Source organism: Fusarium redolens (assembly GCF_020744475.1).
Source record: "Fusarium redolens strain MPI-CAGE-AT-0023 chromosome Unknown BKA55scaffold_24, whole genome shotgun sequence".
NCBI classification, from domain to species: Eukaryota; Fungi; Ascomycota; class Sordariomycetes; order Hypocreales; family Nectriaceae; genus Fusarium; species Fusarium redolens.
Genome location: NW_025763687.1, coordinates 552979 through 574010, shown reverse-complemented (window position 1 = coordinate 574010; position 21032 = coordinate 552979). Strand labels below are relative to the sequence as shown.

The 21032-nt window shown below is 48.5% G+C and overlaps 7 protein-coding genes across 7 annotated transcripts; 4 read left to right on the top strand and 3 right to left on the bottom strand.

Annotated features, from left to right (window-relative positions):
* Positions 1-1629: 1629 nt before the first annotated feature.
* BKA55DRAFT_526729 (uncharacterized protein) lies at positions 1630-3041 on the top strand (the record flags this gene model as incomplete). The annotated part of the gene is made up of 2 exons (XM_046188872.1): positions 1630-2447; positions 2498-3041. 2 exons carry the CDS (start codon positions 1630-1632, stop codon positions 3039-3041), a joined length of 1362 nt encoding a protein of 453 aa, XP_046042844.1.
* Positions 3042-3931: 890 nt separating this feature from the next.
* BKA55DRAFT_584011 (uncharacterized protein) lies at positions 3932-5641 on the bottom strand. The gene is made up of 2 exons (XM_046194262.1): positions 4738-5641; positions 3932-4685 (listed from the first exon to the last, which is right to left on the bottom strand). Exons 1-2 carry the CDS (start codon positions 5596-5598, stop codon positions 4293-4295), a joined length of 1254 nt encoding a protein of 417 aa, XP_046042843.1. The 5' UTR covers positions 5599-5641; the 3' UTR covers positions 3932-4292.
* Positions 5642-7048: 1407 nt separating this feature from the next.
* Positions 7049-8409, top strand: BKA55DRAFT_526647 (uncharacterized protein; the record flags this gene model as incomplete). The annotated part of the gene is made up of 2 exons (XM_046188864.1): positions 7049-7582; positions 7633-8409. The coding sequence occupies 2 exons, from the start codon at positions 7049-7051 to the stop codon at positions 8407-8409; spliced, it is 1311 nt and encodes a 436-aa protein (XP_046042842.1).
* A 716-nt stretch (positions 8410-9125) lies between these two features.
* Positions 9126-10437, bottom strand: BKA55DRAFT_545680 (uncharacterized protein; the record flags this gene model as incomplete). Its single annotated transcript, XM_046190838.1, has 4 exons — positions 9126-9188; positions 9278-9604; positions 9748-9815; positions 9849-10437. The coding sequence occupies 4 exons, from the start codon at positions 10435-10437 to the stop codon at positions 9126-9128; spliced, it is 1047 nt and encodes a 348-aa protein (XP_046042841.1).
* Positions 10438-10711: 274 nt separating this feature from the next.
* BKA55DRAFT_626446 (uncharacterized protein) lies at positions 10712-13575 on the top strand (the record flags this gene model as incomplete). The annotated part of the gene is made up of 6 exons (XM_046196856.1): positions 10712-11141; positions 11197-11516; positions 11570-11626; positions 11666-12576; positions 12907-12949; positions 13014-13575. 6 exons carry the CDS (start codon positions 10712-10714, stop codon positions 13482-13484), a joined length of 2232 nt encoding a protein of 743 aa, XP_046042840.1. The 3' UTR covers positions 13485-13575.
* A 2620-nt stretch (positions 13576-16195) lies between these two features.
* Positions 16196-18846, top strand: BKA55DRAFT_545678 (uncharacterized protein; the record flags this gene model as incomplete). The annotated part of the gene is made up of 2 exons (XM_046190837.1): positions 16196-16868; positions 16916-18846. 2 exons carry the CDS (start codon positions 16196-16198, stop codon positions 18844-18846), a joined length of 2604 nt encoding a protein of 867 aa, XP_046042839.1.
* A 213-nt stretch (positions 18847-19059) lies between these two features.
* Positions 19060-20819, bottom strand: BKA55DRAFT_696911 (uncharacterized protein; the record flags this gene model as incomplete). Its single annotated transcript, XM_046200319.1, has 3 exons — positions 19060-19248; positions 19297-20537; positions 20585-20819. 3 exons carry the CDS (start codon positions 20817-20819, stop codon positions 19060-19062), a joined length of 1665 nt encoding a protein of 554 aa, XP_046042838.1.
* Between the last annotated feature and the right edge of the window lie 213 nt (positions 20820-21032).

Below are 21032 nucleotides of genomic sequence, written 5' to 3'. Positions count from 1 at the left end.
CTAATAGACAGCCAGGTCAATAAGCCTCTTGTCTAGATACGACAAGTTGTCTAAATAGGCATAGACGAGGAAAGCTTGGTGCAATGGCTGTGGCTGATTGAGAAGTTGGAGCCAGTTGCGTGCCTGCTGTCTTGATACTCACCTCGACCAATTGCCACACCCGTATTTATGCCCAACGGCCCTATTGCTCGACTGTATCAGGAGCCGAACTACACAGTTGCATAACGCTCCTTCATACAGCTCAAAAGTGACGCTTCATTCCATGGCAGTATGAATCAGAACGCGCGGCGGCTATTGGACTTCTCAGCCGTTCTTATTTGGTGAGTGGATCTCACGCTGCTTCTCGCTATGAGAGACGACCAACTACCTTGATGCGACAGAGCCGCCGTGACAATTTTGACCTGTATAGCCACGACCAAGATCAGAAGCTGCTTCCATTGTAATGGGAAACCCGTGAGCATGAGCCTGGATATGGGATGAAAATCACTTACTGCAAAGCCCATCCATGCACGATGATCGTTATGCACATGGGGCCTCAACAGTTGTTCTCCTGATATGTCGATGCAATAGTTGGCAAGAGAAGCACAAGGATGGTTCATCAGCCTAATTGGAACATCATGAAGAATAAATAGCCATGGGACAAGTGTGGACAATTAAGGGTTTTAAAAACGCGCTCGGTCTGGGAGTACCCTGTACGAATGACACGAACCAGCTCTTTATTATGGGGATGTTGGAGAACAATGACGACGCTGTCATATTATTCGAAGACCTTGTACGCGATTATGAAAGCGTAGAGGTAGTAGAAATTTGAAATGGAAAGGGCGCAGTCATCATTGCTGATCCTCGCCTTGGTGGGACTTCTATGGTGGATTTGCATGGTGAGCTGGAAACTGCAGTACAAATCACGGAAATAAAAGCGGAATACTATGAATAGATCAAAGGCCGATAAGCCGATAACATTATCGATAGGCCGAGTTCGGCAGATAAGCCGATAAGCACGGCGCTACCCACAATCTCCAATCGCACATCACATGTAAAGCGACGTACTGGTCAGCAATACAGGCTTCGATAATTTCATAATCCATGCAGAACATATCTCTACCATAAATTCGTTTCTGGGCTGTTTTATGCTTGGGATTAAGGTATTGTGATGATAGTATAAATGTGTTATTTATTGGTTATCCTTGCTTTGCTGCGCCATGAACAGGCAGATTAGATAAGGGAAGAGTTTATTCAGCCAATCGCTGAAGGCTACCCTATATCTAATAATTTTTACGCTTGGACTAGACCAAAAGCTACTCTAAGAACAACATTATTGGCAGATTTAATCGTCTGGAATACGTCAGAAGCTATGGATAATATCGTTACATAAATAGTCGCCGATCAGTTCGTATTGTAAGTGTCTGCGATACCTGTTTTTTTTTTCTTTATTTCAATATCGTGTAATTTCACAACACTAGCACGAATGGTACTACGTTCTGAAGTCGCATACGTCATCCCGCTAGTCACGTGGCTTACCATTCCATTACCCCGTCAACTTTCCTACTCCACTATTTACGCTAGCGTCATCCGCATGTTTTCAACATTGTCAACACGAACGGCATCACCATTTCGGCATCGCATCAAGATATGGGCACCCTCATCAGAGAAAGTCAGGTCAACAAGTTCAAGTTAGTATCCGACTGGTTACTAAAGATTGAAAAGCCATCCGATGACTCAATACATAAGGAAAAGCGCCGCAAAACAAACTGTAAGGAACGATATTTCAACGCCGAAGATCCTTGCCATCGGATCCCAACACCGTCAAATTCATCTCATGATAGTCAACTTGTGGCAAATCCAACCCCCCAAAGTCTCCAAGACGCTTCAAAATCTATGCCACGGAAACGCACCCGATCGATCACTGAGATGGTCGGTTCCGACGAAGAAGGAGACGCCATAGACGATACGCCCAAGGCGTCATCGAGAGGCTGGAGAAAGAAAGCACTAGATTTGTCCCGGGGCTCAACGCCATCTCATGCCTCTTCTTCCGCAGCCTCGGGTGCTTCATCACCCATGAAACAGCTTCGATACGCAGCGACACAGGACGCTGGTTTTACAACCGTTCCATTTGTAGACAATGTTCAACGATTACCGCCTTCGCTGCAAAAGATACGTCAAGAGCTCGTGAATATTGGATACGGTGCGGCCATGCTACCTCAAAGTATGCGGGAGGAGTTGCAGAGCTTGGGCGACTTCCCAGACTATGCTTTTTACGATCCAGCCCCGCAGCCGAGTCAATGGCGCATCCCTCCAATCCCGCTTATTCGCCGACTCGTGTCTCGTGCTGCTGAGTGCCAGAGGTACAACGAAGGGGAATCATCCTGGAATAATGATATCCATGACAGTGTCCTCGAATGGGTTTTTCGAGAAACAGAAGACGTTGCCATGTTTGATTATAGGTACTGGTAGGTTATCCTACTCTGCCATCGCCGAGACCCTACTGACTAGCGTACAGTACTGGTGCGCAGATAATTCAAGAGTACAGACCAATCGGTACGTCATCCAAGTCTGTCGACTTTTGTATCTGTATCAAACCTCCGGAATCGAGTGTAGAAGGTCAAAAGATTACAGAGGCCATCGTGACACGGCCAGGTATCTCCATCAGCCATACAGAATGGGGGAACTTCTGCAGACATCCGATCGCCCTCTCGATCGAGACTAAGCGTCAGGCCGAGTGGGAGAAGGCATTGCTCCAGATTGCAACCTGGCACTCGGCTCAGTGGCGAGCGCTCCAGTTTAGTACAAAGGTTGAGTCTATTGAGTTCCTTGCTGGGGTTATTGTGCAAGGTCACTCTTGGTACTTTGTAGCGTCAACACTCGAAGACGGAGTATCGACGCTCTACCATCGGATCTCTCTAGGTAGTACTGAGAGTCACTTCGATCTGTTCAAGCTCCTGAGAGCGCTACAATGCTTGGCATCGTGGATCAAGGATACATACTGGCCTGCTTTTCGAGCGGATATCCTGAAGCTGCCGGCCACTGAACAAAAAGGACAATGACACCGCCATGGTGTCTTGCTTCTCCAGCCCCTGAACAAGAGGAATTTGACAACTACAAACACTCTCACCATATGGATCCCTCGTCTGTTTAATCTGCGTATAACCTGCTAGACCATATGTGCGTTCCTACTCAAGAAGATCGATGTGCTAGGTAGATCTAAACCTTGTACTGTTGCTAGGTTTCTTATGGCCACAGATCGAAAAAGGCCGTGACTCTTTTCCCGTAGACATTATGAAATATCTGACGTTAAAAGTGACTTCAATTCGACAAAACGACGAGCATTAAGCCAAGACTTCACAGTGCCTCTAACGCCAGCCGGTCAGAGTTTTCTTGTTGAGACAGTGCCCGGACATGAAGCTCCCCAACTCAAGGCCATTACTTTGGGAACGTTCAGTGTGACTGGACCAAACTTCGTCTTGTACCTAGATGCAATTTTAACTCGTATCCCGAGATTGGAAATCGAGCACCACCTGTCATGGCCGATGTAAGCTCGTGTAGTCATTGAGCAACCTGAGCCTTTTGTCTTCAGAGCGCCTACCTAGATCCGGTGATCAGGTGGTTGACTATGCTTTAGAACAATCATGATATCTTCCTTAGGACCAACCAACATGCTTCGACGATTGATGGACCTTAAACCCCTTTAAATATTTGACTTGTCATGAGCCACTGTTACATGGCTGGCATTGGGACATCTAAACTGTGTTTCTTTAGATCTGGATAATGAATTCGAGCGCCTCTGATCTGAGACAAATGGTAAGAGGCTTACAGTTGCGACCCACCGAGACGATATCTCTGTTGGTCAGAGTCTTGTTACTGGTGGGAAAAGCCTCTTTTGCCATAATTAGCATGCTCTTGCTTGCAGTCATTACGTTGAGTGATAAGGTGCTTAGTGAATCGAGTTTAGGTGTATTTTTGTTCATCAACGGCTATGCAGATCTTAATTAAGTACAAAGTCGTAAAATGTCTTGTCTGGTCTACTTCATCTTTCGATCCATGGGGAACTCCCCCAACGAAGAGGGCGTCTTAATTCCCAACCTAAGCAGTAAGTATTCGCTTACCTAACGCCAAACGCTGTAGTCCAACGAATGGTCCAACCAGTCCGGACCCATTTCGTTTATCATACAATTCAGACACCAAACATCTCCCCTGTTGCACGGTATTCTAAGTATTATTCCTTGGCAAGGAAGTCGAACCAGCTTCGAATTTGTCCAAGGATAGTTGTCCTCACTTGGCACCGCCGCGATGGGTGACTAGCCTCTTCGCTTCGTCAGCCGACGCTTGTCATCATCTTCTGTATCATCGCCCTCATAATCCGCATCCGCCTTGTGGCTCTTCAGATCAACAGCCTGCTCCCACTCCTGAATTTGCTCCTCATCATCGGATCTCAGCCGTTGTGGCGAACTAGACGGCAATCTACGCTTCCTAGAAACCCTCTTCGATTTCATCACTTCGCTGGATTTAGCGGTCTCTTTCTCCAACTGCCATTGCTGGGCATCTTTGAAAAGTTGGGCTAGTCGAGAGAACTTGATGTTGATCTCGGCATCGGGCCAAGTCTTCGAGATTTCATCAGTGGCAAAATCCCGTACGTCAATGGTGAGAACTTCATCAGGATTTTGAACCTGACCATCGGACGAGAGGAATGGCTATGGAACTCGGTCAGCAGAATTCGGAAAAGGTCGTCTGTAATAAACATACCCGGTCTTGGACGTACTGAACCGTTACCAACTCTTCATCATCTCCATCAGTAATGAATTTCGGTCGCCAGGTTGATACTGTCGACGACCCGCCGTCATAACTCAGATCGAAACCAATAAATAACTTAACATCTGCGTTTGAGTAGAGAATGTAGTCTTGAGCCAGCCTTCTCAAATCTTTACCATTTTGCGAGTATGACACCTCAACTACAACACCAGGATATGCGGTTTTGGGGTACTGAAACTGAATGTCTGGTTCGCGTTTGATGGCGTACTTCTTGTAATCGTCTTCTTTCTTGTTGTTATATTCGTTCTCGTCATCTGCTTCATTCTCCTCGTCTAGTTGCTCCTTCTCGTCCACTTCCCTTAAGAATACGCGTGATGAGATAGCGCTCTTCAATTCTTTAGTGACTTCCTTTATCTTGTTAGTGCGGCTGGCTGCGATCTGACTGAGTTCCTTGCAGACTTCATCTCTGAACTCAATGGCAAAGAAGTCATGGGTCGGCGAAGGCATACGAATCGCAAGGCAGCCGCGCCTAGGTTCGTAATCGAAACACCTGAACGTTTTCTCGATCTTGGAATGAAGTTTATGGTACTGTTCCGGACTGAGCTTGAACTCTGTGAGCTCAGAGACTTCTTGTGTTAACGATAGAAGCTTGTGTTGCAAGAGCGGTTCCGGGAGTCTTAGATCGTCGTCGTTGTTGACGACGCACTTCCCGGGCCGCTCCGTTGTAGGGGGCGGAGATGGGGGTAGCTGGCTGGATTTGTCGGGCGGAGTGACGCTGAGCGGCGATAGATTTGATGAATCAATCTGGCTGTGCTTTTTGATCTGCACAGAATTTGATTCAGCTGCATCTGACATGGTCGGCGTTGGGTTGTGATCCAGACCCCGTCGCGGATGTTTGTTGATCGTGAATGTTGAAATGAGATGTTGACATTTGACAACGGGGAAAAGCTGAGTCAGCTTTGGCCGGATGACAAATGTTCCGCTCCGAATTTTTGAACAAGTCAGGTAGTGTTGAACATGCACTGAGTGTCACGTGCAAGCAGGGATACGTTAAGATTACAACCGAAATGGTAAAACCTCTAAGGGGTAGAATTACACAGAACGCAACATGAAATATACCAATCTGGATCAATGGACTGAATACACGTAATGCCTGACAGGTAGACAAGCTTGCACATCGACGAGGTTGAGCCAAAAACGATGTGCTTATTTCGGGATACGCTTTACCAGATCTGGAAGCCTTCAGTATGGGCACTTAACATTGCAGTCAGCAAGTCCATAGAAGGAGATCTGACGAACAGCAATTGACAGCATATCGATATTAGAAACAAACAAAAGGCGAATAACACATGAGCCACTTAACGCACAGCTCTTAGGAGCGTCAATACTTAGATACGGAGCTTTATTATTTTATTTATTTATTTTTGTCCCCCTTCTACCAGTATAGTTTGCGTAATTGCCGGTCATGAATTCGTATGGAATATGCACTTATGGCGACACTGCCGAAGCCCATGAGAGCGCTATAGTACTTGGGATCGTGGATCAAGGATAAATACTGGCCAGCTTTTCGAGCGGATATCCTGAAGCTGCCTGCTACCGAACAGGAAGGACAATAGCAATAATTAGATACTGTGTGATTGGGCTGGCTATATCACGCCATCGGATGATTTGAGTTTTCTATCCGATGTGAGTTATGAGTTGCAAAGGCTGGTGCGATATATAGTTACGGCTTGTTGTTCATAGGATAGACTTGATGAGAATATGATAGCAATAACCATGACACCGTTTGACGTCTTGCTTCCCCAACCCTTAAACAAGGGAAATTTGACAATTGCAAACACTCTCACCATATGGATCCCTCGTCTGTTTAATCTGCGTATAGCCTGCTAGACCATGTGTGCCTTCCTACTCAAGAAGATCGATGTGCTGGGTAGATCCAAATTCTTGTACGTGCTCGTGAGCTTACCCTTTTGCTAGGGGGTTCATGAAGGCTCAAAGCAACATTCTGTGACGTCGAGCGTGCATAAGCTCCGAAGAAAAGACTTAACATGCTTAAGGTTTTCAGCCAGTTTTGGCCCTTGCTGGACGTTAGCGACCTTGAAAAAGACCGATTCGGATCCTTGTTCTCGCACTCTCATACAAGCTAAAGTGAGCTGTGGCAATTGGTTACCGCTGGATCATGAAGCGGCTGGAACAAGCCGTCCATGCACTTATATGCTTCTGTATGGCAACCGACGTCCTGGCTGTCCCCTCTTCCCCTTCCCCTCCCCCCCTTCCTGTGTGGATCAAAAGAATCACCGCATCAATGGAGCTTGATGTCAGTGTCCTAACCATAACGGACTGGTACGGAATAGGGTTGACGGGCTTTCTCGTATTGCTAGCCCTGCGGCGTGCCATACGAATCATCCTCCGTTGCATATGTCCACCAGTCCTCCGTCGCCTGGGAAGAAGAATCTCCCAATGGGCGGTGAGGTTTCTGGCGTACAGAGGCCCATTCCGTCGCGGAAGTAGCGTGGACATCATCACCTGGGCTCATATTCTCATATTTCTCTCTTATCTTACATCCAACCTGAGTTGCATCGTCATCGGTGCTGGGGACGTGGCAGAAGCCTGCTTCAGAGCGGGCAAGCTTGCATTCATTAACCTCATAGTCTTGTATATTGGTCCCTGTCTTGACTTCATCGCTTCCGTCCTGCGATTTCGGCTTCGTGTCCAGAGGCGAATACACGCCGGTGCAGGGTACGTAGTTGCCATTTTGTCCACTATCCACGCCGTAGGAGCGTTCTCCAGACACGGATGGTCTGCCGTAGATCAGGGGCACAATCTTTATGCTACTTTAGTAACGAGCTCGCTATCCGTGATAAGTTTTTTAGAGCTGACATCAAACAGGCTCTTGCCGGAATCTACTTCATCCTCATACCTATCAGGACTTTCCCGTCATGGATTCCTTATGAAATGCTACTGTCCATTCACTATCTTGTAGCGGGATGGTTGGGCTTCGCCATGTGGCGCCACATTCCGACCGACTCGCAGTTTTCTCTCATATTCCTCTATGTGGTTGCCGGCATCTTCCTAGGCTCTCTGGCCTGGCAGGTCGGGGAGACTGTGTATACGAATGGTTGGTGGTTCCAGTCGGTGTCCCTCAGTCAGAATGGTAGCTACGATTACATCCAGGTCAGAATGACGCTGAGAAAGCCAGTCAAGGTCGAGCCTGGGCAATATATTAACTTATGGATCCCGTTGGGCCCGCTATCAGGGCTACAGAGTCACCCGTTCACGGTTGCCAACTGGTCGATCCGTGCCCAAACAGAACTGAAGGTATTTGTCGGGGTCAAACGCGGCCTCACCAGCAAGTTACGGGATGCAGTGAAGCGCGGCCTCAAGTCCAATATCGGTCTTTATATGGGCCCCTACGGAGCTACAATCGCCATGAAAGGATATGAAACGATCCTGTTAGTTGCCACTGGCCTAGGTGTGGTGGCTGTTGCGCCGTATCTACAGGGGCTAGTCCATGCGACTCGTGCGCATGAAATCCGTAGCACGCCTGAAACCCGTAGCGCGCCCGTACATCTGATCTGGCATATTCCATCCTGGAGTAGGTCTCTCCTTCCTTCATTCTCTTCCTCGGTTGACAGGAGTTGCAGAGCAATCGCATGCGGTTTTTGACATTATCGACTTTGCCCTCGCCCTTGACGAAGGCGATGACACGGAGGAGGGAGGCGGAAAACCCCCGCAAATATCGGGTATAAAGATTTCCATGTGCTACGAGGAGGAAAAATCCTCATTGCCCCCTAAAGTCCAGCTGTTCATCCGGGAAATGGAAAAGAAGGAGAGTGAGAAGCCAGGTAGAACCAGGATCAAGGTTTACAACCGTGACTTGCCTCTCGAGACATTGTTGATCAATGATGCAGTGATAAGCCCTGCTCAAGGCGACTCCGAGAAGCCTACCATGATCGCAGGTCAGTCTTTCATTCTAATTTGCGAGCAAGACTGACAGTACGTACAGCCTCAGTTTCCAAAGATATGAGGAATACGCTCGTCAAATTTGCAGGAGAGCATCCAAGCGCGGTCGACCTGGTGTTTACAGATTATCAACCTTGATATAGTGGTCGTTATCACCCATGGGGGTTCAGACAACGATGTCAGAGACAGCCACTTTGGGACGAGGGTCGCGCCTTCCTACATATTGCCGCACTGGGACATATCTTAGGTGTTGTAAAATTAGCTTTGTATTTTCTATGGATCTTATTATAGTACTGTAGCAAAGAGAAGTATCCAACCAAACTCTATCAATCTACTATGCTGCTTGGTATCAGATATGCCCTGGTATTTACTGTATCTTATAGCCTATTTACCAGCCTTTCCATCAAAATCCCTTTATGTTACTCACTATCCATCTGTTTGTGAACAGGACAAGTTGTGTTAGTGCTCCAACCTCGTGCGGTCTGCAGGCCGTAGCCCAAAATGGATGCTTCATTCGAAATTAACTCACTCCCGGCCAGGTGTACATCTTGTGGAATGATCATTTACTTACCTCTTTGACTGTTTCGAATCTGCTATGAAGTGTCCTAGTCTTAGCGGGTAGCAGACGTTCTTCATTACGTTGAGCGTGGTTCAGAGTCTCCAAACACTTGTAAAAGTCGACAGCTGCTGGATATGCCGTCCACTTTGCGTAGTCAACGTGGTCTCCTCGCATGTCTTTCTTCAGATAGCCATTCATGAGTTCTACAGTTATTCGCCAAAATCCGGCGAGCACGTTATCGGTCGTCCCATAGGAACAGAAATGCTGGCCCCCTTTTGTAAAAAGGTTAGCTAGGATGCCAGACTGGTATGTAAAGGAGGTGACTGTACAAATCTTGACCTGGCCAGATGTATCCAGTAGCACGTTGGAGCAACTCAACTCTGGGTGACCTATATCGTGTTCCTCAAGGTACAAAAGACCATCCAAAATCTTCCATGTAAGCAAGAATGTGTATGAATTGGGGGCGTCATTGAGGCACGAACCTGCTTCAGAATATAGGCCAATTCAGGACCACGGACTTTACGAGACGCTGCGATCTCTGCAAGAGATACTGGCATGAATTCATACACTACGGTGAACTCACCTGGCGTAGGCATCGTATAGACCCCGATTCCTTTGACGAACCTCCTGTTCTCAATCTTACGGACTACAGATACCTGTTCTTCACTTTCGGATCCAGACAGGGTCCAAAACAAGACACTGCTTTGTTTCTCGTCAAGTAATGGCGGTTTCTCCTCAAAGGCCGCCGGTTTTGTCCTCGCTAACTGTACGTCCATATTTCGACCTAGCGAGATCTTGTAGTATCGCTCAAAGTGCCGCTCTAGACGGTTGGCTTTGGTTTGGTCATGCTCCAATGATGCGGTTATTCTGTTATCTTCTACGTGCTTTTTAGGGCCCAGGATAGCCATGGGATTCTCAACTATCGCTGGGAGGCCGGCAAAAGCAACTCTCTTGGGAGGCTTCGAGACTTGCTGAGCCTTGGGCGGAATGTCAGGGATGCTCTTGAGAAGGGTTTTGGCTTTTTTGTCGGAGGTGCGTTCATCACCCGAGGTATCTATTTGCGGAGGAATCACTTTCGATGATTGACTCTCACAGTCTGCAATAACATCGCTGCCGCCAAAGAAATCTCCAAGCCGAGTGGCCCTCTTATCCGGTTGCTTCTCATTGTCCATAGCGCTTACAGCCACGCCATACTTGAGTGGACTGAACATTGCGACAGCAGCGTATGATATATATGGACGAGTCGATAATGTCTACCGGCTAGACGTGTAATCCAAAAAGAGTCTGTTCAGGGCTCTTGGAACCACTAGAGAGCCGATTGCAACCGGATCTCTCATCTTTTGTTCCTTGCAACACTGGTGGTGACCATTTTGGCCCTTGTGCCTCGCCTTATTTGTATGTTCCTATCACCTTTTGTTATTTGCACCATGATATTTTCCATCAGCAATGGATTCCCGTACCCGCAGAGACAGGCTGAGCAAAGAGAAGCAGCAGTATTTCTTAGGCATAGCAAGCATCCGGTTTGGAGCCCTAGATTTTGACTGGTGCCGGCAACGGAATCCGCTCAGTGGGAGCCCAGATCAGAAGAATGTGGCTAGTTTGGAGACCATGTTTAGGCGTGGATGTGACTGGTCCCCGGAGCAGGTCAGCCATCAGATCCCGGCCTTGATCGATCCAGCACTGCTCGAAGAAAGTCTACAGAGAGCCGAGAAAAGCCTCTCCCTCGAGGACCTCAAGAAAGAAGACGGGGTATTTGCGGAACTAGATCTTGCTGATGGCAAAGTCATTTGTCTCAAAGGTGAACACCGAGTTCTGGCCTCTGACGCCACAGTCGTAAACCGGAAAAAGCGTTGGATTGTTCGTTTGTACTCAACAGGTATACAAGGCTTCCCCGAAGGATAGATCGAGAAGACTAGAGTGTTAAACTGAAGAAACAGACCTAAGCGAAGATGCAAGAAACGACCTAGCAGATGAAAGGGCGAGCGAGAGGCAAATGACAGATGCCGAATACTTCTACAATATCACTTTGTTCTGGTTGAAGAACGGCGATCCTGATCAAGGACCCCGGCCCAACCCATGGTACGCTCAGCTTATGCGTCATTCCGAGGGCAAAGCGAAAGACTTGAAGCGGCTATGGTCGGGTCCGTCTTCTCAAGGAGACTTATTGAGGCGATTCCATGAGATCCCCGCCCTTTTCTGGGGAATCAGCCTCGGCAACGTAGGAAAGACAATAGCTATGCCGAGACAACAGGTAGGCGCTTCGATGACGATGATGTATGCTTTTCTAAACATTGACGTATTCAGACCCGAAATCAGATTAAACGTGTGTTTGACTTCTGGGACTACATCTGCTGTCATGATGTGAGTATGAAACTGAGATTAGATATGAACACTGTCAAGGTGGTCAGCGGCAGAGCCTCAGGTGCATACGCCGGCCTCAACCTCGCCAACAGCGGCGAGATCTTGCGTAACTTCGACAACACAGAACGAGCCGCCATCTTGTCTCGGCTCGAATCAGCCACGACGGATCGAGTTGTTCCAACGTTAGGGATTTTCTTTAGGAATACCCTATATCTACAGAGCGTTATCGATTGCCTGAGACACCTGGTTCCACGCCACCGTCAGGCGCGGGACCTATGGGACGATTTGAATAACGGATTTGAAGAGAGAGGCGATGGCCGTTGCTTGTTACAGGTATCTGACACTCGTTTCAAACTGGTCCACGTCAGTGAGATTGACCAATTCGAGATCGCACGCAGACAGCTGTGGCTTTTTGCTTTACGAGAATTTCCATCCTTACCTCGTGATGTAACGTCAAAACGAGCTGAGCCCAAGAGCTGCGTGGACGAGGCCAAGCTCTTTGAGCTCGCGGTGCTTGCTCATAGACTCGGATGCCGATCGGACCAGATAGATCATATACGGGCCAATGCGTGCTGGAGACAATCTCCTATACAGTCCGTCTACAAACAGGATTCGAATATTGATTCAAAGCCTTACAAGCACGGCAAACCTCATCCCGAGGACTTGAAGAGGTACAAAAGTTCGCTCTTTCTTTCGAATCTCCACAAGCCGTTCGACCCGGAAAGTCTTGAATCATCTTTCTTCTTCATCCAGCGATCGCTCTACTTTGACATCTATCCAGATAAACCGCAAGGTATCGACGAGTTGCTGCATAGGGCGGCCGAGGTGGGCGAGTGCGAACTGATCGACGACGAATACCGGCCTAGGATACAGGGGGCCAGTGAACAATTAATACGCCAAGAGGATCAGCTACGCGCATCCATTTCCGAACTGCAGGAGAGGTATGACCAGTTACTCTCGCAGGAATCGCAGCGTCAGGGACGAATTGACAACAAAAAACAAGAAGAGAATAAGCTCGACGAAAGCATCAGAGCCATGAAAGCGCAGGAACAGAATCTGGAAAATCGGAAAACGCAACTCCAGACTGAACTAAATCAAGGAGAAGCGGCTAAGAGAGATCTGGACACAGAGTACCAGACCCTGTGTCAGGAAGTTGCAGACCAGCGACAGAGCCTCTCTGCCCTCAACTCCAAGAAAGAGGCGGCCAATGGCGATTTAAAACGCCTTGAACACCAAAAGAATAATGTTGAGCAGGTTATTAACACCTTGGAATCTCGCAGGAAGGAACTCGAATCAGAAGCACGGGAGGTGAGAAATCAAGAGGTAAGAGATGTAGGCTCCATGGCAAGTGGCAAGAAAAAAAAAAAGGACTAATCAACCCTACTAGGAGGAGGCAGCCCTTTTTCCGTTTGAAGAGGACACCCCTCCGCCCATGTCCGAAACCTCAGACTTGCAAGAAATCGAAGAGGACAATCCACCGCTCACGTCTGAAACCTCAGACTTGCAAAGGATGGCATTCCCGGTTGAAATAAGGAGAAAAACAAGGGTTGTAAAGACGGAGGCAGAGTTGACGGCATGGTTAGAGGTAATCGAACAACAAGGCTACAGTATGGCTGACCAGTATATGAGGACGTTGGTGCCTCACTCATGCTTCAGAGCGTTAAAGATCGAAAAAAAAGAAGAGGACAGGCTCATAATTCTTGTCAAAGAAAACCTGATATATAGTGAGCGTGATATCTTGGGAGATATTTATACCTTGAGGGAGAAGAAAAGAGCAAGAGAGGGTTTTCTTCACCGTACGCTGCAAATCAAGAGGAATAAGGTAATTGAAACTGATGATGCTGATGGTACTCTTTAATTGTATCCAATATCTCTGCGAGATAGATCAAGGTTACTCAATCAAACTGTTTCAGCGAGATGACCGGGCATATGTGTGCTAGAACATTCACTGCGATAGTCCGCGTGCACTGGCACCTTAGGTGAACTGGAGCTGGTTAACTAGTACAACAGATGCGCCTGCACACATGGACCAGCATACATGTTGAGCTGGTCTGGGTGTGCTAGTACACAAACTACTCTGGCTCATCTGTGCCGGCACGCAGCGTGTGCTGGCGCGTATACGCTGGTTCAATTGCGCAAGCACACACGTGCCGCCCCATCCATGCTGTTACAGATAAGCTACACCACGTGTGCTGGCGTATCCGGAATGGCACACATGAGCTAGGCTACATCCACTAGTAGTCCTGCTCTGGCCAGCATGCGCCGCTACAAATGTCCTGGCACATGTGCGTCAGCGTATGTGTGCCAGCACACGCTGCGTGCCGGCACAGATGAGCCAGAGTAGTTTGTGTACCAGCGCTTGTATACTAGCATTTTACTTGGCCTGGCACATCTCTGCTGGTCCGCAATTTGCCCCAGTGTACGTAAAATGGCTTACTTTATACTCTGGCACTTGCAAACTGCCATGTTCCTTGCGCTGGGCTGTGTGTACTAGTATGGTTTCTGAGAGTGACACTGAGTTTAAGTTTTTCATGGCGATCACATCTTGTAAATCTCAAATAGGTATGTATGGCATTATCCCATGCTCAATGGCGCGTGCTGACAGGAAGTGGCTGACGCGCCGTACCAAGGGAACGCCATTCTGGGACTAGTGTTTTGATGATGGTATTTTCGAGGTATGCTTACCCTGCGGTCAACAAATTACTATGGCCAAGAACTAGACGATGTATCTGAAGCAACGAGTCACCCTCATGCCGCAATGGCAAGAGGAGCAGAAAGTGGTTTATATGGAAAGTATGATGCTCCCAACGAGTCAGATGATGTATCCACTTCTATCCACGATATCTTGAGGCGTGCCCATGTCATGTCACAGCGCGTCTCGACAGTACTGAGCACTTGCACCTTCCTCTCCAACAGATCCACCTAAAGTAGAGGTCTACACGATGCACTCTCTTGCTCGATTGAAAAAGCGCACATTCTAATGTGCTTACCTGATTCATGCAAGCGAGAGTACTTATGACTCGCACGCATCTGTGTCTCCACTTCCCCAGATCCGCAACCAGGAACTCCAGGCAGCAGCGGTACTTTGAAGTACTTCATTCGCTTAGCCAGAAATTATTTACGTATCCATAAGGCGGCCAAATTCTGACAAAAACGTCTGCTTATGAGGAGGAGCCATGTACCCGGATGGTCCCACCGTAGACTTTGCAAAGAGCATACTGTTTTTGGACCGGAAGGTGCAGGTGCTCAGTACTGTATACCAACGCACAAAATGTTTCAACTTGTTTGCAGAACCGATTTTATCAGGTAAGAATGTCTATTCACGACCCCAGGCCGCTGAATAGTCCTAACTTGAGCTTTTTGACTCTTTTGCGCCATAACCTTGGGCAATTTTGTAGGAAGTGGCCCAAAACAGACTAGGTGTGGCGCCCGCTTCACGTGTCGACGACACCAGTACGATCCCTGTCCTTGCCGCACACTAAAAGCATCCAAATTGGCATATGATGGCACAAATATTTTCAGACTTTGATCAGTATCGGACACGCTGAATAGGGAGGACCAGGTAGCCTTTCAGATATCTCATGCGGTCAAGAGCTAATGTCAGGACGAACATTTGATTGCCGAACGCCGAGAAAGCAAGATGCTGTTACGATCAAGAACTGGTGTAGGCCCGGCCGTGCACTACGTTTGCACCACGTTTAGCCCACCCTGAGGCACTCTCCACAGAAGCATGATAGTGGATTACACACGGTGAACCTGCCCCCCTACTGTACAGTATAGTGCATGGGCATTTTCCTCCTTGCAATAACATTGTCTTTCTTTGGGAAAAAGGAGACGCTCTTTAGGTGCAAGCATCTACATCCAAGCTTACCGTCCAGTTTGGGCTGAAAATTGGCCTGTAAACGTACTTGTATCGTGTGACAAGCGTACCTGAGAAGTAGCCATTGGCATAAGCACTAGTCCAGAAGTGGCTTTGCCTTTTACAGTGCCAACCAGTCGTATAAAGACCTCCAGCAAGCGACGGAACTACTGTAATTCTTCTTGGTCATACTGTGTGGGGCACATGGCAATCAGCAACACCTACGTGTTGTAGCAAATGCACCCAAGGCTTGAACAACGCCTTCGGACAAGCAGACTACTTAATGTCCACTCAGGGCTGTGGAGCTTATACAGCGCAATCGATCAGTCAAAAGGGATGGATTTCTGCCTCTGGCTATTCTTACGTAGGGTACGACCTACTGGATAGCAACCAGATTCGGAGTTGACATGAAGGTGGAATGTCGATATTCCATGCTTGACTCCGTGGGAATGTCCGTCGCCTGAAGTCCCTATTTCGGTCAACGAAGTCTGAAAAAGTCCGTTTCCGGATCTTGAAGCTCACGTTGAGGCGCGCTAGATTGGACGTAAAGATGAATGAGGCTTGCGAGCGAAGATTTAGAAGAAAACATCTCATTCTGGACTTCTAGGGAGTCCGTTATCAACCACTATTCCTCAATCGAGCTGTTAGAATTGGGTTATAAACCCCCCAGCTCGCCATCCCTTGCTTCTCTTGCGTGTCATCTACGATACATGACACATTCTACTTCATCTGACTCAGAAAGCTCTTCGCGAAGCGGTAGGGTGAATTTGAAAACAAGGAAGAAAAAGAAGAAGAAACCGTTGTTGTCGCCGCAGACCTCGATCAACAATATTTGGAGATGCTTCTCAAGCCCCTGCCCTCAACAAGCCCTGACGATCCTGCCACTGGATCAGCCAGAAAAAGCTGCTCTAAACGGCAATCATAGTAACGAATTGCTTACTGAAGGACGTCTCCGAGCAGTAACACAGTGCCAGCGAAAAGTGAACGAGATCGTCAAAGAGTGTAAGCGGGTGAATATGAGATATAGAGACAGGGACTGGGACCTCGTGAGTACTCATAGTGACCCTCGGACGCCGGATTGGTTCTTGGTGGTTAATTGCATAGCTCAGTTATTTGATTTTGCGGATCAAGGTCATTGTCTGAATGGGCTTCGACAGACAATATTTGATCTCGGTGAGATATCTTGCCTCGACACGGAGCCAAATGCACCTGGTGCCGTCAAAAGGGTACATGAAATCTTTTCACTGCCTACGTTCATGAAGAACGTAGATGGGGGGGATGTGAAGCAGGGCAAGCTCAGCAACTGCTGGTTTGTTGCAGGCTTGACCGCTCTTCCGAATCTTGAATATGGGCTCACTCAGACATGTGCGGCGCATGACACAGGTATACCCCATTTCATATCATGTTGCAGTCTCGAAAGATACTAATAGTTGGAGTAGAAGTCGGCGTCTACGGCTTCGTCTTCTACCGAGACGGAGCGTGGGCATACACCATCATCGATGATACACTCTATCTTCAATCACCCTGTTGGGACTCTCCGAGTTTGCAGAGAGCACTTCTGCAACAGACCGATCGAGTTGACGCGGAAAGTGAGTACAAGAGAACGTACCAGACCGGTTCCAAGGCCCTTTTCTTTGCCCAGTGTAGAGACCAGAACGAAACCTGGGTTCCTCTCATCGAGAAAGCTTATGCCAAGGCTCATGGTGACTATGCAGCATTGGCATGTGGCTGGGTTGGTGAGGGTTTGGAAGATCTTAGCGGCGGAGTAACGACTCAGCTACTTACCTCAGACATTCTTGATCCTGACGTCTTCTGGGCTGATGAATTATCCAAGGTCAACCAGGAGTTTCTGTTTGGCGCCTCGACTGGGATACTGGATGGCGGCTACGGCGAACGTGACGGCATCTCAGAGGGCCACGCCTACATTGTCGTGGCGGCCCACACACTCAAGTCTGGCAAGAGGTTGCTCAAGATCCGCAATCCGTGGGCTCATGCCCGTAAGGGCATCTGGGAAGGCGCCTGGAGTGATGGCTCAAAGGAGTGGACGGCAGAAGTCCAGCAGGAACTCGGGCATCGCTTCGGTGGCGACTCTGTCTTTTGGATCTCTTTTGAAGACTTTCTGCGGAAATACTCGCACCTGGATCGCACAAGGCTCTTCCGAGAGGTAGACTGGAGGTGCAGCCAGAGTTGGATCAGCATTAACGTGCCCTGGAGGGCATGCCACGAAGACCGATTCCGTATCATCCTGACAAAGGAGTCTCCAGTTGTCGTTGCAGTTTCACAGCTTGACAGACGGTATTTCAATGGTCTCCACGGCCAATACGCCTTCCATCTTAGTTTTCGCATTTACCATGACACCGACTCAGGGGTTCGTCGGTGTGTAGCGCAGTCTCATGACAACTCTTTGATGACACGATCAGCTTCTGTAGAGCTGCCCAAGTTGATACCCGGTACTTACACCATATGCACGCGAGTAGATGCGGAAAGAGACACATCATTGGAGTCAGTAGAGGACGTCATCAAGCAGGAGTGCAGAGCCAGGACGGAGAATGTCAAGCTGGCACAGGTTGGCTTTGCTTACGACGTAGCCTACAAGAAGGCCGAAGCTTATATTAGCGAAGCCAGCCGCTTAGATAAGATCAAGGATCGAGAGAGAGCATCGAAGTGCCGTCGGGAGGAGCGCCGCCGACGATGGGAGGAACGCCACATCAAACGAGTCCTTACCAAAAAGCAGAAACAGAAGAACAAGAACAAACAACGAACTCGTTGCAAAGCTCACAGAGAAATAGATAGCGCTTCAAATAAGGAGCCCTTGGCTTCGACGCAGACGGGTGAAAGGCCATTGACAAGGAACACCAATGCTGATGTCGAAGGGACAAGAGGTTGCACTTTCCCAGGTGACGTTGAAAAGGGCACTGCTCAACAGGAGATCATCGTCCAGCGTCATGCAGAAGACGGGAAGGTGATCCGGTCTTGCTCTTGCCATGAGCGGCTTGTGGAAGAAGAAGGGTCGTCGGCAAAGCCTGTGTCAGTGACGATGTCTTCACGAGACGATGAGCATTTACTTGGTTCTTCTTTTTGGGATTCGGCTGGCGATTCATCAGATTCCCCGATTAGTGAATGGGAAGAGCTGTACAATACTGACGATGCCACGCATTCTCTGGAGAAAGTGTCGAGGGATGGGCCTCGGAGGAACACTAGGTGTGAGCATGATGTGAGGAAAGCTCTAGTAGGAGAGAGCACAGACAGTGATAACTCAAGTGAGGACGAAGCACCGAGTCCTTGGAGTGCTGTGTGTATTGTGGGTGTTCGGGTTTACTCGAAAGATGAAGCTATCACACTTCAAACATTATTTGACTGATATGCCTCGGGGATGGGCTCAGGCTAATTGACATGAACCACGTTAACTCCCTCCCTAGTATGCGTATCATGATCCATAATATACCCGAATGGCGTTCCAACGAAGGAAGACACCTTAAACTAAGTAGCGGTTCGCAAACGAAGGCGGCTCTGCCTTGCGCAGCAAAATAAGAATGATATAGAAAGTGTAGAAATTGTCAGTCTGACGTCAGGACTAGGAACTGGGACACGGGGGGAAACCAGTCGCGTTCTCGGGCAACGCTGGCTTGATTCGGTCCATCTTCCAATCATTGCCATAGGTCATTGATGTTGTGTTCAGCCTTGGGGCTTGGTCAAAACCCCTGGTGCTTCCCCCTTCACGGCGACGTTTAGATGTGCCTTTCACCTTAAGGTGCGTGTGACACTGGATGTTGTTAGTCAAAGCACCTTTTGAAGAACTGGTCAGACTTACCTTATAAGCGTGTCTAAACCAGGTGGTTCCCTTCTTCTTGCTGCTAACAAGTGCGACCCACTGTTCACAGCTACCACAAAGTCCTTCCCAAACATCAGGGTTTCCATCCATACGCCGCTTCTGCTGAGGTTCCTGGAATGAGCTTCCGGTGGCGGCACTGATACCATGAGAGAACGACTTGTCATACCAGAAAGCCGAGCTCTTCAGCACAAGCCATCGCCCAGGCTTGCAGATTCCACACCAACCCTCTCGCTTGTTGCCATGACCTCGAACCCATCTAGGGGTGTAAAGATCGCCTTCAAAACTCAATTCCTGCTCGCAGGGAATCATGTCGGGATCCTCGGGGTTCATGTCTTCAGGGGGTGGAGGAATCTGCTCCTCACGGAGTGCAGCGTACAGCTCAGGAGGGTCAGAAAGGTCGATGTAGTGTCCGCTGAGACAAGCGGTGTCTCCATTGCTCTGGAGTATTCTGGAGAGGCCGTGAGACAGAAGCGGCTGGGGCGGGGCAAAATTGTTTACATCGGTTTGCCAAGGGTGCTGCTGGGCCGTTAGGGATGAAAGCTGGGTCGGAATTAACATGTTGCCTCTATGATAGACGGGAATGCTGGAAAGAATTAGGGGTGCTTCCTGCATGGCCTGCAGGTTGACGTAGTTGGAGGACAGAGGAGTGGCACCATTAGCGGGGAAAGAATGATCGGAGTTAAAATTCTGGTGGCTGTTGTTGTCATCTGGGCGAGCTTGGTGGCCATGCTGGACAGGCTTGCGGCTTGCTGAGGTGTTGGAAGTGACTTGAGAGCATTGTTCGAGTCTTGAGCCCTCTAACCTGTAAGGAGCATATCGATGATTGTGATTTCGAGAAGGAGAGGCGCAGTTGTTGCGACTCTGACTCATTAAAAGGTCTGTTCTCGGCAGAAGCGTCATTGGTCCCGAGGCAACACTCGAACTCTCAGCGGAAAACATCATGGCAGTACGGTTATCTGAGGGTGAGTAGCTAGGGCTGAAGTAGCATGCCCCAGAGGCCGCTGGAGAGGAGCCATCGTAGTAAGGGCTAGAGGTGGGAGTGAAAGAGGAAGAACCAGACGTGCAATACAGCTTTGAACCATCATCTATAGCCATCTGGTCTTCATAGATGAGCGTGCCTTGCTTGAGGTCAAGCATGGGAATGGCTTCATTAGTAGCCATATTGAAGCCCTCGCCCTGAAGGTTGAATTGCACTTCAACTGGACTTTCCATCCATGACGCTGATTGAAATTAGCTTAGTCATAGCATTTGGCTTGCATTTACCTACAGTCGTTCGTCGTCGTCGGAGGGTAAAGGTCTTGGTCCATAGATCCGGGACGTGATATCGCCTCACTAGGAATTTGCTGGAATGAGACAGAAGGCGGGTCCCAATATGATACTGTTGAGTAAATCTGTGCATCGCAGTTGTGCATAGCCCAAAGCTTGCACTGGGTCGTTGGGGTTGACCGTATCTCGCCCGAGCCCAGAACGGATTCGTTCTCAGTAAAGTCGTTTGAGTTCATACTGATCATAGGCGTATGCGAAAATGTTTGCGTAAGGCAGTTGTGTAATGGTATCGCAGACAGAAGTGACAAGTTAAGCTTCAACTTTGGTGTTACTTCGTGGCGAAGTGTAAGTATTGCGTGGATAGGGCCAAAGACGAAGGTCAAGAAAGTATGAAGCATGAAAGGAGGCGTGATAAAAGTAGAAAAATTGGAAGGCTTCACACGAACTAA